General features: G+C 36.3%; 1 protein-coding gene and 1 long non-coding RNA gene across 10 annotated transcripts in view; one reads left to right on the top strand and one right to left on the bottom strand.

The window, feature by feature from the left end:
• Positions 1–3,320: 3,320 nt before the first annotated feature.
• The window catches only part of MESK2 (misexpression suppressor of KSR 2), a 43,872-nt gene continuing 29,410 nt past the window's right edge, over positions 3,321–17,782 (top strand). For 2 of the 9 annotated variants that reach the window (XR_001097325.2, XM_012296450.2), the window contains exons 1-3: positions 3,323–3,686; positions 8,608–8,995; positions 15,787–15,840. Coding sequence is in view for 6 of the 9 variants with exons in the window: in XM_012296450.2 (XP_012151840.1) it covers positions 8,781–8,995; positions 15,787–15,840 (269 nt within the window). In the remaining 3 variants the exon portion in view is untranslated. Of the gene's footprint in view, positions 3,687–8,607; positions 8,996–13,124; positions 13,180–15,747; positions 15,841–17,782 lie in introns of those variants that run through there. The other 7 variants (XM_076532200.1, XR_013038306.1, XM_003707988.3 and 4 more) reach the window with 7 other exon arrangements.
• LOC143264557 (uncharacterized) lies at positions 4,402–6,353 on the bottom strand. Its single transcript, XR_013038307.1, has 2 exons — positions 5,735–6,353; positions 4,402–5,003 (listed from the first exon to the last, which is right to left on the bottom strand). It is a non-coding gene; the product is annotated as an uncharacterized LOC143264557 (long non-coding RNA).

Raw genomic sequence — 17,782 nt, 5'->3', positions numbered from 1 at the left:
GGGGATTTTGGAATTTGAAGGGTTTGGAATTTGGGAAGTTTGGAATTTGAAGGGTTTGGAATTTGGGGATTTTGGAATTTGGGGAGTTTGCAATTGGGGGATTTTGCAATTGGGGGATTTTGGAATTTGAGGGGTTTGGAATTTGGGGAGTTTGGAACTTGAGGGGTTTGGAATTTGAGGGGATTAGAATTTGAGGAGTTTGGAATTTGGAGAGTTTGGAACTTGAGGGGTTTGGAACTTGAGGGGTATGGAATTTGAGGGGTTTGGAATTTGAGGAGTTTGGAACTTGAGGTGTTTGGAATTTGTGGAATTTGGTATTTGGAGATTTTGGAATTTGAGGGGTTTGGAATTTGGGGAGTTTGGAATTTGAAAATTTTTTAATTTGAGAGTTTAGGAACTAGAGAACTTAAGAACTTGGAAAGATAGAAATTTGGGGATGTGGGAATTTGAGGGAACTAAAATCTGAGAAGATAGGAATTAGGAAATATAGAATTTTTTAGTTTAGGAACTGATGCGTTCAAACACTTAAAAATTGAAGAATACAGAAATTTAGAAATTTGAAAATATTGAACTTTGTATATCCCAACCTAGAAATTTACTAATTTAAAAATTTGTAGGTTAGGAATTTCCCCACACATAAATTTGAGAATATAAAAATTTAAATATTCAGAACCTTATTATTTAAAAATCTAAAGACTCACTATTCCCTTAAAGAACCTTGCAATCTAATAAAACCTGAACAAGAATAATAAAATAAATTTATGTACCGATCGTAACTACCGTCACCTATCAACCTCAACCATATTTTTCGCAGCAATTCCCAGCGATGTACAATTTTTTACGACACAGCTACAATGTAAAAAATACAAATTCACCCGGGAGACGTAGAATCTACCACAAATTTTATTATTGCAGTACATTCTACGTTTACGTTCACAGAAAGTTCTAGCAGCGATATGGTTGCCCATAGCAGGCGAACGCCGTTAAGAAATATGGCGCGAGTCTTTTTGAATTACTACGTCGGGCTCAACGTGTATTAAAATCCTTTTAACCGGACATAAATAAAGGTACGTTTGGCCAAGTAATCTCTAGAGAGGATTACCTCGGTGTTGTCGAGTAGGGCGTAGACAGTATCAGGTAGAAGGACGGTTCACGATTTTATCCGAAGTACAGTTAAGAGCAAATCTGACTTTTCTAGAAAAAACATGGTCCCAAATGGGGGAATGATCGTACACTATTTTTGCGGGAATTTTAGGCTTTCTAGAATTTTCAGGGTTAACAATTTGGAGACACAAAATTTGGGATTTGAGGATTAAGGAATCTGGGGATTTGTGGATGTAGAATTTCAGTGAGTGAATATTTAAAAATTTAAGAATTTTTTAAAACTTGAGGTTGTTTAGAAATTTCAAATATGGAAAATTAGATACATCATCAAATATAAATACATCATAACTTGAAGATGTAAATATTTAAATAAGAAATCTAAATATTCATCAAATGTAAAAACATCCAACTTACCTCACCAACCTATCTCAATGTGCCTCAAGAAATCTGGCAACTGTGAAAATTCAAGATCTCTCAAATTCTTAAAGCTGAACATTCATAGGTTTAAAAAGCGAATGTTTAAAAATTTAAGAATTGTCAGAAGTGTACACAAGCGTCCTTGTCCGTCGGAAATTCGGATCGCATCCGATTGTACCTTTGTGCACCGATTCAAGAACGTCTGAGTCTGAAAGGTCCGTGTTCTTGTCCCGTGTCCACCTCGCCTCTCGCAAATTTAATTTCTCCCGTTCGCGTCAAAGTGAATTCCATAAAACAAACCGTCTCTCTTAAGCTCTCGGGAGAGCACTTTCGTTTCGTTGTCCCATTCTTCTCATATTTGACTCGATTACCGGGGGGTCAAGGGAGGAAGAAGGAAAACAAGAATAGACGTACGGAGGAAAGAGAAAAACGGAATCAGAGGGGAACGTGTTCGAACCCGGTGTAGAATCCTTGCGGACTAATCCCGAGGACGAGGTAAATGGTAACTGATCAACGGGGAAGAGATGGGAATGAAAGTGGGATGTGACGGTCTAAAGTGCAATTGAATTTCAGATTTACGTCCGACGACGTAAAGCGACTCGGAATTGCATTGAAACGATGAGGTGGTATACGCGATTTCTATGGAACGTCTATGAAATTAGGCTCCCTGTATCCGCGAATAATGCATTTTGGAATTTTACGAGTAAAATAAAATAGAGTAAGTCTAAGTGTTTCTACAGTTCGAAGATTTTCAGTGGTTTTCAATTTGAGAAAATTTTAGAATTAAGGAATTTGAGGATTTAGAACATCGACAATTTGTAGAAAGATATTATCAAGGTGTACTTCATACTACATATTTAATTTACAGTATCTTTTCTAATTTTGTCAGATGGAGTCTGAAAATCGTACTCATTTCTCTATCTAGCGGTAAAAGATGAAACTAAGGGAAGTTTTGAAACTAAGGAACAAGTTTTCTTCCATAAAGAGATAAGTCATTTTTATAATTTATTAGCCAAGTCATTTTATTAATTTATTATTTATAGTACAGTTGAATTATAAAATAGATTAATTCTCAATGCGTATTTCATGAATTTTAGAGTCCCTATATTATTTAAAATTGAAATCAAATCATAGATTTCTTATATCTCCTGTCACAGATAATGTCTCTCTCTCTGCGCACCCGTTCTCTAAATACCTGTTCGCTAACGAACCTCCTGGTACTACCGTGATCAAACCTATTTCACTACCATCATAGAGAACTATTTATATATAAAGTTACAAATTTTCATATACAGAAATTAACTTATAGTTTTAAATACATATTAACGCAAAAATACGTATACGTATAAGTTTCAAATCATTTCTAAATTAATTATTCAACAAAGCTCATAAGTACATGCACTTGTGAGCACAATTGCTCATCTGCAGGAGTGTTTCTCAACCTTCATGTACCAGTATATTTTTTTCACAAGATAACCGAAATTTTTCTCAAATCTTACAGGGTTCTACAATTCAGAACCTCTCATAATCCAGTACAGTTGATTCAACAGTACAGAGATTGAGAAACACTGTTCCAGAGGACGCCACCCGTCCGCGTTGAATCTTCTTCCTCGATAAAGCAAAAGTTGACGTTACCCAAAGTTGGTATCAATACCTCGATAGATGGTTAGAGGTTCCAACCATCCAACGGGATTCTCCCAAACAAGTATAGATGTCGGTGGACTGTCCATAACCGATTCGATCCGTTGTTCACCGCGCAGAAAGTAGTGCGCATTCCCATTGACCAGTCCGTGGTCTGAGTCGTGTATTCGGGCCAATAGTAATCGTGCGGTGCCTTTGAGAACACGGTACGGTCTCTCTCGTCAGTCTGGTTGTGGTGCGTTTTCACACGTCACGTCGGGACAGAGAAGGGCATACGAGGAAGGGAACATAATCGAAAGAGCAGGAATCGTAGCGTCGTTGTTCCAACGATTTGAAAAGATCAAAAGAAAGTCGTGATCTGTCCGGCGGAGACCGCGAAAGGTCCGGAGACAGGGATTCCCTAAACGCTCTTTACACTCGCCTAACCGCGTCTCTGTTTCCGTACGACCGTGTTCGACAACCGCGGAGAAGCTGCAACTCTTTTTCGGTACCAGGATTCCGCAGCAGGAGTCGCGCAAGACGAGGTGAGTTGGTGGAAAAAGAATTCTCCCTCGTCGAGAGAAACCGTTGCTCAACGGAGCGACATTTCGATCGATGACGATTCCCGTGGCAATAGACCGTCATCGTTCCCGCTGTCACCGTCGTCGACGTTTCTGCGCGAGTCCGTGTGTGCGCGATCCACAACGTTGTCGACTTTCGGCTCGACCGACAACGGACCGTAATCCGCTCGTAGCGTTCATCGAAATGAGTCATCCGACACGTTACGACCGGGATCGAGCCCGAGCGCTGATCGATCTCGATTTTGCCTCGATACGTTTTGAACGATCTCCCGCCACCGCGATTTCGCGTTCGTTCGTCGTCGCACGAAGCGTCAGAACGATAGGATCGAGAGCTCGATACGTCACGTCACGGCGGCCAGGGTACATGGCGATCACTCGACGGGAAGAAACGAGGTTAGACGTTATACACGCGGCTATCCACGCGAAAAATCAATACACGACCCTCCTGGGCCACGATTCAGACGCGCGCGGATATGTTCCGAGAATCCGGGGGATCGCCCTCAGGGGCCACAAGCCGATCCTCGCGAATTATACCGAGAAACCTCGGATCGATTTCAGAACTGCGTGTGTGGATTCCACGTAGATATGCGGGTGCCACATATGTAGGGTAAGGGTGGAAAGGATTTGAGCGGGATGAGGTAGTTTCTTAGATATGAATGACAGGTAGCTTCAGGTTCCATTGAGAATTATTACCTATCAAATTATTATACTTCTCTTTAACATTTCATGTACCCATGAGACACCTCCGAAGCTCCACATTTGTGCACTCTTAAATTCATAAATTTATAAACTCTTCAATTAACCAAATAATATTTAAGTTCTTCAATGTTCAAAAGTTCATAAATTCTCAAATTTCCCATTCTTCAAATTTGCTCGATTTTTTCTAAGTTTGCTTCTAAGACGATGTAGGAACACATCGCGTGTGACGCAAATCCCAGCTGTTTTCCGAAGTTTAAATTTTCGCGGGTGTATAACTTCACTGACATATATTTTGCTCCTCCTTGTTTATAACTGAACGCAAGTTAACAAGATTCATTATGTACGAAGTTTTCTGATGTTCGTTTTGTTGTTTGTTGCAAATGTTTAACGAGATTTCGATGCATCGTTCGAATATCGAATTAACGTCCGTCCGGACGCTGGCTAATATGGAAATCGGTTTATTCCCATGCGTGAAACTACCTGCACAGAGCCTTTTATAATCTTGTTCCTTATCGATTATTCTTTTCCGTACGTGCGTCGGCCTACGAGTATAGATTTCCGCGAACTGCATGCGAACGTGTACTGTAAATTATAAAATTAAAGTCGAATGTAATCCCTTCTTCATAATTTTTTATTCTGAGAGTGTAGGAGTTTCGGAGGAAATAATCTTGTGCCTTACAAATTGTACAAGTTGCTTCAGAAGTAGATAGTCAAACTTTGGTTCTATTTTCTTTAAGAACGGATTCACAAAAGTACGAAATTTTAGATACAAATATTTATTTTCGAGATGTAAACATTTCTGTTCAAATCGAAATCTGAATATTTCATGTGAGTAGCTGAGGTAGAATTATAAGCACTATTATGGTTGTTTAATTGGGAGTTAATAATGTAGTAGCATAAATCATTCCCAAATTTGGAACAGTGTATATCACGTACGTGAATAATTTGTGTTAATATAAAAGTGATTACGAATTTATCTATTAAGCTCAAGTAAGAGTCAAATAATAAAAGAAGAGTTATAAGAATATAACTCTTTTATAAGTAAGAAAGAATACATAAATAAATATATTCTCAAACATGCATCGTTAAATATAATTTCCTCTCTGATTTTGAAGAGTTGCACCTTATAATTTTGCAAAATAATTTTGGTGCTCTCTAAAAATATGTAAAGTTTGAATGTAATCGTTTCAACGATCGTGAAGTCTCTGTTAGCAAAATCATTAAAATCTCGGTGCCTTAACAAATTGGTACATTAAAAAAAATGGGGTAATAAATAATAAATAAAACCGAGGTTTCAACCTCTAAGTACTTACACTTTATTAAGCACTGAAGCACTCGTACAAAATACGATCCTCTCGTTACAAGGCAAATTTCCTCCTTCCACGGAGATCTTAATTGGCGTAAAGATCGTGAGATTATGACGACGATACTTTAATACCCTTTGGTCCCGAGCAGCGAGGGTCGTGGCTATAAAAGAGCTTCTTTCTTAAGTCCGATAGCGTCGAAACAAAATTTTCTTTCCGTCGGTGAGCAACGTCAACCGGATCACACCGGAAACGGTCGCCTTGCGAGACTCAACAGCCAGCCGTGACGTCGATATCGTGTAAATTGACGATTGACGAGTGGGAAAGAGAAAAAAAATCGCTACACGAAACTTTCCGTCAGCATATCGAAAAGGACTCGACTGCACGACGAATCGTCGATTATCAGGCTCGACTTTGTGTACATCTTTTGCATGTGCGTGCCTACTCGCGAATACCACCGATATTATAGAAACGCGTGATCGGTGAACGATTTATTGATCGAAACACGTTTGTTGTGTAAATTGAATTATTATAAAGGAGTGATTCGAAGGTATACGATCGCTGGTCACCGTTTCTCACAGCATTTGGCGCGTTGTCCGTAAGGCGCACAGCATTACACCTAGCAGTTGGCATGTGGCCACGCATGATTGTCTCGATGTATGACGACAATTTTGTTCGATGAATGTTGTGCATGCTGACGCCACACTTTGACACGCATTTTAGACCCTTCTTTAATTTACGTCACGCGAGGACCACTGAACGAGACATTGGCAGACAAGCAAAAATCACTTTGATCTAAGTGAACACTCAGATATTGCTCAGTGTTCAAGAATCTTGATACGAAATATATAATCTTGATGTATCGTACAAAAGGATGTCGGACAAGAAAAGTTCCATCAGCTCCGAAATCGTCTGTCCGTTTCTTAGCCAGAAACCAATTAAGGAAAGTCAGGTCCAGGTAGACAGGTGCAAGTAATAGCTTGGTTTCTGTAACTTCTGTAACTGGAAGATTATGTTAACCTTCTGTTGAATCTTGAGGATTGTGGCTCTTGGAATCTTTCAAGATTGCTTTAATTGAGGTGGTCATTATTTCAAAATTTATATAATTGGTATTATTTTAACGAGCTTCTTGCACAGCAAAGTTTTATACTTTATACTTACAATCAATACTTTATAAATTTGTATGTTGCTAAATCTATTCTCGTTACAGAAACATTTAAAACATTTTACTAACTTCAACTCATACTGTTAATTATATATTTTAAATAACAAGTACATTTGTTTAAAGGTGTTCATACTGCATAAAACATTTATATCTATTTTACAAATTTGTTAAAAATAGTATCTTGTTTCTTACACGTAATTCTATCATTCTGGTTATGGAAGTATTTATAATTACGTGTTGTTAATTGATAGATTCTATCATGTTGTTAATTGAGTACTTATATAACTATTATACTTATATATATAATACACGTAAATACAATACAAATATTTTCAAAAACGAATACAAAAGACTTATTTGAAACGCGATAATATGCCATTGTTTTTGTGAACTCTTTCACCAAAAATCGATGTATAAATCGACAGCAATGCAACAATGATTTAAACGTTGCACAAGGATTAAATTCTCTTATCCGTGCATTCATTCGTACATGATTATTCAACGATTCCACCATGCGGCGTCAGCTGGATTTCAGAAATTGTTGACGTCGGTTTAATAAAGGCGTGATTGCATTTTCGTTTCACCGACGACAGGTGTACCTGTCCTTTAAATTGTATGACGTCACGAGCATAGAACGTAGTCGTGCATCTTTGATGCACGGAATTAATGACCACCTGCGATCTTATTCATTCCTTTCGACCGCGTTTCATTTTACTCGATTTTGAATGCATTAAACAGACAGGCAGCTGCTCGTACGAAAATCCAGCGAAGAAAGAGATTGGATCAAATCGAATTACCTTAAATATTAGGTCGCAGATATTTATAATATCGGGCTGTTACAGAAATTGGTTAAACACGTGTATTCCTTTAATAGCAGCTGCGATGAATAGCAGATTCAACCCTTTTGTATGCGTAAATTAAATTTTGATGAAAGGCTAAAAATTTCAATATGATAAATATTTAACATGGCTTATACACGTTTATTTTAATTAAGGATATTTTAATATAATTACGCGTATATTTTACTAAACTCAATGATATATTTATTTTAATAAAATTAATTCTTTGTATCACATCTTATATGATACCTTCATATTACAATTTTGAGCATAGAACAAGGTTTTGAATATAAAACGAAAGCATATTTCGTGTCGCTCAGATGAATAAATGCAGTTGTAAAAATAATGACATAATCTATGAAAGGGTTAAGCTAGATAATTTCATAATCATAGCAGAGAAAAAACAATAAACTCTCCGAAGAGAAACATGCGACGGCCGAACGAGTTAACCTAATAATATTATTATTCAAAGCAACGATGCATAATCAATTATTCTCGCAAAATATCACCCGTTGACCTGTAAGGTTAAAACAATAACCGAAAGGAAGCAATTAAGAAAGTTATTGGAGCATCAGTAAGAACCAAGAGGAAAAAATTATTTCCTTGTACCTGTATATTTTGACCCGGCAGAAACGTTCTCTCGTAATTGCAGAGAGCTGCTTTTCACCGGTGCGTTTACCTCGCGAAAGCAGAGAGCATTTTCGGGAGAAAAAGAACGTAGCAAAAAAGAAAGTAAATGTAAGCCATTGTCTCGATCGATAGTCCTCGCGATCACACGGAATCTCCTTATCTTGGATTTTCTTTATTTGCCCGTTTGCCCGTTCGTTTGCCTTGTTGACGTACGATATTGGCGTATCGGCTTCGGGCACGCGTATCAGCAACAGCAACCAAGAGGCCAGTAAAGGAGAGGACGCGTTTGGGCGAAGAAACGCGTCAGAGGTAGATCCACCGCAACGGTGGACGGGATTCTCGACGAAGACGACGTCCTAGTTGGTCGTCTGACCGGGTAGGCTTTCATCGTGGGCGAACAACAGCCTGCAAAAAGTTCGCCATGCCGGCAGGTATTGGCGCTTCGTACAGGTCGTTAGGCGACCTGGGCGAAAATGTGTACAAAAGCACGACGATCGTCGACCAAACGCAGACCACCGGACAGAGCGTCCTCGAGAGCGTCAAGAAGGCTTTCAGTTTCGCGTCGCCCAAGGTCGAGCTCAGGAAAAAGGACCCGCTGATCGAGGACCGCCGTGAGAGCGTCTCGATCGTCTCAAGGTAATACACTATACACGATTATACTACCACAAAGTATTCGAAAAACAGTACGTTCGTCATTCAAATATGTACTTTCATATTTTTTGTACTTGGGTACCTTATTCGGTGTTAACACATACGTGATTCGATTCAATTATTTATGAGAGGAACTTTTGGGTACTGGTGATATGTAGACAGAGAAGATGAAATTGGGATATCCTTGTTCTCAATAATTTGTATTTTGACGACCATGAACATGTCAGATTTCACTGAGGCTGTGACTGGTTAAATTAATTATTTATGGGATTCTTGATATTCTGACGGGTTGAGAGATGAAATTGAAAGATTAATAATATTACAGTGTGACTTGTTCTTAATAATCTGTATTATCTGACTACGTCAGTGGTGGTCAAACCACCGATAAGGTACTTTTTATTTTTGCAAATATCTTTATACATTCGATATTAACGTGTTGAATAAATATCATACACATACTGGGTGATTCAGCAGAACCAAAATAATGAGATACCTCTATTACGATTGGTAAAAGAAAATGTTTAGAGAAACCGTGAAGATGTGAAATCTTATCATACTTGAATATCACTTCTCTCTTTAATATTCTCTCTTTTTATCAATCTGAACAGGGTACAGTCAGGTGTTTCTTGCGAATCACCCGATATATAGCTAGTTTTTAAAATTGTACCCCTCAACACTTTATTCACTGCTACCATATTGAGGCGAATAAAGGTGAAATTCTATACAGCAGTGTTTCTCAACTCATGAATTTAACTTATAAATTATCCATTCTGAGTTGTAATTTGTATTCGCTGTATTGTAGCATTATACAATTCAGTACTATAGCAGCAATGAGTCGTACTGTTATTCGAATATTTTTGTGTATCTGTGTATTTGCAACAGGGAATTTGGTGGACAGGTATGGGATGGTCACGGATAGGATTATTGACTCTGGTATTTGACAAGGGAAGAATCTCAATTGTCTATTTCTGACGTACTTTTTAAGATGTAGATTAATATCTTTAAAGTGTCAATTTGCAAAGGTGAAGATTTCCAAAGTTTCATTCACAAAATTAATAATCGATTTCTGCCCACGGTTATTTTTCTCCCTCGCCATTTTATCGTGGCAAGAATTTTTTGGAATAATACCGAACATAAATTGTTGATATTTAATCTTCTGTTGTTACAAAAGTATAGCACTTGTGAATTATTCAAAGCTGTTTCCTCGTTTTGCTAATTTAGCACCGAACAATGTTTTCGTGGAAAGCTGTATTTTTAACTTTATAAATGTGAACGCTGAATAAAAAGAACAGCGTGAAAGAGAAAAGTACAATGCGTGGTAATTGTGTTATAAAATGGGATGCTGGAAACGGAAGGTTATGAAAGATTGCATTACTGCATTCGTAATATTTTTTATTAAACATTATGTATATTAAATGTCAAACGTAACGAGTTTACTGCTGCTTTTTATTATTTATTATTCATATATTTTATGGATGAAAATTCGGTATTAAATTTATCATACTAAAACTTTAGGAGCAGAAACTTTGGTAAATTTTTGCCATAATTATATTTTATTAAAATTGAAATTGAACGATTGAGATTTCTTCCTTGTGATATTCTTGAGTACCCATAAGATGCCTTAATAGAAACAAAAAATTAAATTTGAAGCTTATAGATATTTATTAATTTTTAAATAACATCGATAACAAATGGAATAATATATAATTTACTATAGTAAAATGTAATGATCTTTGATCAGAATAACTGTCGACAGTTCTTGCTCTTCCAATAGGCCTCTGGTCTGCTGCATAAATATACATCGATATACAATTCTCTGTACAAAATCTTACTATTGATTTAGCATTTAGTATCTTGGTGCTCGAGATTAGATATGTAGTAAGGATTACAATTAGTAAACAATGTTTGTTTGCACATTCTTTTAGCAGAACTATTTATCGTTGGTACCACTTCTTACTGTTTTACCATTTTGTTACTTCAGTACTCCACTATTCTACTATTTCACTGTGCAATTATACCACTATTATAATATTTTAATTATTTGGACAATTTTGTTGTACGACTATTTTATTGTAACACTGTTCTAATAATCAGCTCTACTACATAATTATTTTATTTCATTATTTCACTATTTTACTGTTCCACTATAAAATTGTACTATTTTGCTATTTCACTAATTTTACTGTTACAACTATTGTTCTATTTCATTGTACACTTTTGTTGTACTCTTTCACTATTTCACTATATACTACTTCTAATTTGTCGAATACTATGAGACCACTATTTAACTATTTCGTAACTAATTTACTTTTCATACCACATCGAACTGGTACTCCTTACACGTTCTGTTTTAAATTACACATAATTAATTTAATTGCATTTGCTACAGATAATTCCGTTCGTTATCGATGTTTATCAAATAAGATTGATCAGCCTTTACAATTATTCGTTTATTTACAAGTAGCTTAAAAATGTTGTCCACAACTCATGCATTATATCCACAGAAACAGATTAGATACATTATACTTCAAAAAGTACTTAAAACGTTTTCGTAATTTATATTAAATATAAATTACATTACATAAGTAGATAAGGTTGAAAATATTCAGGTATCTTATGGGCCTAACTTTTACGAGTACCTGAAGGTACCCAAATGTCTCGTGAACCTGTACTCGTTGTTTCGCTTGAATCTCGTTGTTTCTCGACCTCGGACCGTCTATTCACAAGTTCAGATCGATTCTCTCAAGTGGTTTTTGAGACGCGCGACTAGTTGCTGGCTGGCTTACATTCGAACCCGCCTTTTACCCTGTATCGATGACGCGTCCGATAACACTGTTTGGTACCAAAGTTGTCAGATACGAGAGTAATAAATGATTCATTCCAGTTTACCGTGGAAAACACAGTCGATTATAATGGCACTTGTTCAAACGATAAAAGTAATTCTCTTTGTGTAAGCCTCGTATGCTTAGGATTCGTTTGATAGCCGGACAAACGCTAAAGCTTTATCTTTGTGGGAACAAAGGTTTTATTTAGATGCAATCGAAATTCGCTTCTGTGCAGCGTTAAGAGTCATGAATTTAAAAATGAACGCGATCAATGACGAAGCGTTGGACAGAGGCTAAGGAGGTCGTGAATGATCGGTTCGAGGTCGAAAATGTCGGAGGTGTATACAGTTAGGTTGCTTTTGCTATCGGTCACGAGTCGACCAATCGATCGTCACAGTTTCTTCGCTTTTTCGAATTCTCGTGACTAAAAATTGTAGAGCACTTGTTGGTGTACTTCGGGGAAATGCTTCGAAACACGAGGTCGCTTTCCAATTGCTACAATTCATCGCTACTAAAATGTGCAACTTGCTAACTTCCCAGAAATGGAACTCGTAAGATCCTTATTTCTTGGGTAATAAAAAAGGGTGTGTTGTGCAGTACTACTTTCTCCGGTAATAGCTTCTATTTCTTTTAACTTTCGAACTATAATCGGTTTTAAACGGGGACGATATTGCTGTCGTTATTGTTTAGCGGACAGTGATGGGAAATTGTAGGGCGTGGTGCAATGAGGGTTTTGTGGAGAAAGGTACTTTGACTTAACAATTTGGAATTTTTAGGTTACTAGTTATATTGAAGTATTATTGTTAGTTTGGTCTTCTAGATTTTTAGATTTTCGTAGTTTTAGGTTAATTACCATCTCTCCAAATTTCTTAATCAGAAAATTCAAAGTCACAAAAGTTATCAAATTAAACTACTTAAAATTTCAAACTACAAACTTCCCAATTTCTAAATTTCTAAATCCAAGTTAAAATCTCACGAACAGAGCGCTCCGTATCAAATTTTCCCATCACTGCTACTAAAAAAGGCATCAAGGATCGACAGCGCCCGTAAAGGAAGAATTACACCGGGCAAAGGTTTTCAAACACCGATTACAGTTTCCTCGGTATATTATTTCGCGACAGGCGCTTAATCGAGAATCGATAATGCAACCGCGGTAATACGGTTTCAAAGATTTCGATCTTGCGGCCATTTTCTTCGATTTCACTTCGTCTCGAAGTAATCGTGCGTGTTCCCGTTATCGGGATAATCAAAGACTGATTTAACCTTAAACACGGACACAGATTTTAGGACCGGAAGTTGGTGGCGCGACTATTGATCGGCCTGGGTACAAAAGCAGGCCACGAGGTAAGCCGCATCATGCAACCTGAACGTCACTCCTTTACCTCGCACTTCCACCGTCCACCACTATTGCTGCTGACTTTTTCGCTCCCTTTGCTTTTATGTTCGTTATTGTGCTTGCTTGCTTGCTTTCTTCGTTATCTGTGCTGGCCTGCTGCCGCTTACGACTTACCACCGGTGATAAGTTCGAGGGACCGTGATTTTAATTAAGGATAACGACGGAGCGAGCCCCTGTAATAATTTCAAATTGAATTTTGCTATCAGTTTTAGTTGAACCACTTAATATTTATCTGGAGGAGCGTCAGATAATATCTAAATTATTCTTTGAATTTTCACCTTTACCCTTTCGATGCAGCGTTTGAGGAATACAGTTAGCATTCATTTATTCTATCATGTGCTTCTTAATTTTGTTATAAGTCCCTTCTTGATTTTCTCAAATATTCTTTTAGCTTCTCAAGTATTACTTTTGGATTATTCTTTAGGTAAGATCTTTTTCTGTCGATACCTTCAAATGTTGCTTTGAGACTAGAACTTTCAGAGTACTAAGTATCCTTCAACAGTTAACTTCTCATACAAGAATCACTCTAAACTTTCATCTCTTGCATATCTTCAAAGTAAATTTAACAAGCCCACTTGTTAACTACTTAGATATCGCAAGGTTTCGATCTGCATTTTTCTATTTCCATCTGCAGAATATACTCGCTAAAATCCACTTAGGACCTATATGTAGAAATACTATAATTTCAGAAGATGCAGGTTTTACATGTTTAATAAAGTTTTCTCCGATTCGGCACAAAAATAAAACTCCCAAAGCGATTTGCTGCCACAAAGGCATAGGTTAACGACGCGCACGAGACTCCTGTCCCGTGAAGCTATCACCTGTGTTACGTTGTTATTATCATTAGCAGTCATCGTTCTTTTTCCTTGCTTTTTGCATGCACGTAGTCGGATGTGTTTCTTTGTCCTCGTAACGCTCGAGTTGCAGCGGCGTGTGCTCCGTGGCGCGCGACGGCAACGCGTGCGTTACGGAACCGGCTTCTCGGTTCGAGAAATCCTCTCCGAGAACCGGGGAAATGGTACCTGAAGTAACTATTTCAAAATATATGTCGGTTCTTCCTAAAACAATTATGAAAAGACCGAAAATTAACTATTATCAAATATTGTAAGTTTGACGCGTATCGGTTTAAAAGTCTGCAGCCGCCATTTTGTGCTTCTGTGGTTCGGTTTTACAAATACATACAAATTATTACGTAATTATGTTATTTATGTAACATTTGTAACTGATACAAATTATGTGATGAATGTAAATTATAATTAATATATATTATTATGTGAAGGAATTCACTAATATGTGATAGGTATAATTCGTCACTCAAATTATTATACAGCAGATATGATGTAGAACTGATACAGAATATGTCATAGATATAAATCACAACTGATAGAATTTATTTAAAAATATAATAGATAAGATTTATCATTGATAAAAGTTATATGGTAGATATAATTCATCACTCAGATTATGTGACAGATACAATTTACAACTGATACAAATAATTATGTAGCAGATGCAATTTACAACTAATACAAATTATTATGCAGTATAAATTTACAAGTGATGCAAATTGTCAAGTAACAGACATAATTTAAACCTAATACAAATTATTACGTACTGTAAATTATAACCTATAAATCACTTTAGAATTAAAATACATATCAAATAAAATCCACAAAACCGAAAGACAGAAAATAACTGTAGACTACTCAATTCTGAAGAATTCCAGCTACAATTATAAAAGTATATTTAATAATAGTTATGACAATATTTCGGTCGACCATAACTTGTTTTAAGAAACCGATATCATAACTGTTTTCAACCCCTTCTCGGCGAGAACACGCTAGACGTGTCTCTTAACCGCAGGGATACTCGATTTCCTGGAGAACACTCGAGACCAGAAACTTTTCAGTTACTATGATTGTCACGAACGAACATTAATTGAAACTCGGGTCTGATTCGAAATCGCGTGAGTTTAACACGTTCAACGCCGTACTCGAGAAACGGGTCGATCGTTCTACGCTGCGACGGTTAAGCGTTAACGATCGAGCACGCGATATCGCGTGGTCGACGGTGTACGTGTTAATTTCAAGGTCTGTTAGTTTTTACTGACATTGTTTACTTGGACGTTTTATAATAACTAAGAAAAAAGCTTAATAAATAATAAATAGTTATTAATCTTGTTGATTCTTAGTTCTTTTTTATTATTGTGCATTAATTATGAATGGGAAAAAGTGTTATCAAAAATTGAATATGATGAAGAAAAGTAGATTTCAGTCTTGCAAGCAGTGCATGAAAATATAAATACAATTCTTGGTTATTTCAAAATAGAGTACAATATGAATACGAGATGAGCATAAGAGTATAGAAGAATACAAAAAGAGTTATAACAGGAAATTTAGTTTACTCTGCGGTTAAAAGAAGTCCCGCATTGAATGAAATAAACTGCTAAGCCTGTCTAAAAGTTTGCCTAATTTGCTCGAAGTTGGCACCCGGGTAGAGGCTGCGTAAGCCGCTAGGGCCGGGCGTTGTTATTATTCGCCGCCATTTTGTTCTAGGGAAAGAAACAGGATGCCGACCGCCGCCACAGCCGAGGAATCAGCACTTCTGGGGTAAGTTTCGTCGAGAACGAACCAGACCGTAGAAAATATGATATTCAGGCGCGTTGCCATATCCCTGTCGAGTAGAGTGCAATATGCGATTGTAGTTGATTACTCGCGGCTCCGAAACTCGTAGATAATCGAACTAACGCGTCCCTTGCCACCTGAACACACGTAATATTCATCGACATACGTCCGTTATCCCGTAGGGATTTGCAGGTCTCGCAGAAAGAATCGGCATTGACCCCGATGTCGACAGAGCCGAACGAACGCTCGCCACCGGATAATTGCCAGTCGCGTTATTAACACTTTGATGGCTGATGTCACGTGCTAGTGACTTTGATACGTAACTTTTCACCCCGACATTTTGTCGGTGAGGTTAAAACATATTCATTACTTTGTGGTTTATCATCCACTTCGTTTTGATATGGAAATTTTTACATTTCGTATGGGTGCGAACAATTATGGGAAAACGTGTTCATTACTTTGTGTATAACATCGTGATATGTAATTTTTTACTTTGTCATTTTGTGCGGGTAATTCGGGTGCGGTTATGGAAGCATATTCATTATTTTTATAACACTATTTTGGTGTGTTATTTTTTACATCGACATTTTGTATATACATATAAATGTTTGGATTCAGAGATTTACAGGGTTGAAATAACGTATGCATTATTTTATCATTTGTCATACGTTTTATTTTGATATTTGTATGTCAGTGGTGTGCAATATTCAAATTCTGTATAGACATTTACCATGTCAAAAACAATGTATTCATTGTTTTATCGCTTACAATACAAATTCTCTTGATATTTTTATTTCGATATTTTGACGTTCCAATATTCAGATCCAGTATTGACATTTGGGGAATCAAAAACAATGTATTACTTTATCGTTTTTGATACCTAACCTAGATTTGATATTCGACATTTTACAGCGACATTTTGTACGTATAAATGTACAGGTTTATTTATGGAATCAAAAATTACTTCATCATACAGACATGAAATTCATTAGATCAGTTAACAAATTTTATGATATTGAACTCTTTCGGGGAATGTCAATAAAATACATTAAAATTTAAAAATACATATTATACAGAATATGATAGTTTTCTATAATATTTAAAATTTAATATTTTCTGTAATATTTAAAAATAACTGGGATAGCAGTTCCCATAATATTTATTTAATGTTTCAGTTTATATTTTGCTAAGTTTTTCTGTTTACTTTTTCTACCGCCAGATATCGCATTGTCGAACTCCAGTATGTGTCACTTAAGTAAAATCTAAATTATTTCCATCACTATTAAAAATAGAGGGGTGGTTATATAGTCTCTCTGCGAACATTTACGAAAGACAAGCAAGTCTCGGAGGCATATAAGTCCACATTTATTTTTCTACCCTTAACAGCAGTTAGATGTTTAACTTAACAGACACACCCTGTTTAATGGTTATTTCGAAATTAAGTGCTGTATATCAACTATATAGGTAACACAAACATATGATGCTATTAAGCTATACGAAAATTAGGATAAACCTGTCATAAATCATGGGATGGTGTTGGAACACTTTAAATCCGCCATATGCTGACCAGTGTGTAATTTATAACTTCTGTGGTGTATTAAATACATTTAATACATCTATCAAATTTTATTTGTCCAAAAATCAGTAATTTTATCGAACTTTATTTATTCAAAAATTATTTAAACTCTCTATCAAACATTATTTATTCAAAAATTGATAAGATATTTCTTATATCTCAAAAAATTTCTACGATGTTCAAATACTTTTATTTATCCATAAATAAAAAAATTATCACTTAAATTTTAATTTGTCAAAAAAGTTTGATAAAAGTGAAGATTATATTAAATGAAAGATGAATCTTACAAACCTCATTTAAATATCACACAAAAATTACCAACAAAAATTATAACCTTGATAATCTTTTCCT

This window comes from Megachile rotundata, chromosome 5 (genome assembly GCF_050947335.1).
Source record: "Megachile rotundata isolate GNS110a chromosome 5, iyMegRotu1, whole genome shotgun sequence".
Classification (NCBI taxonomy): Eukaryota; Metazoa; Arthropoda; class Insecta; order Hymenoptera; family Megachilidae; genus Megachile; species Megachile rotundata.
This window is presented reverse-complemented; position numbering and strand designations above follow the sequence as displayed.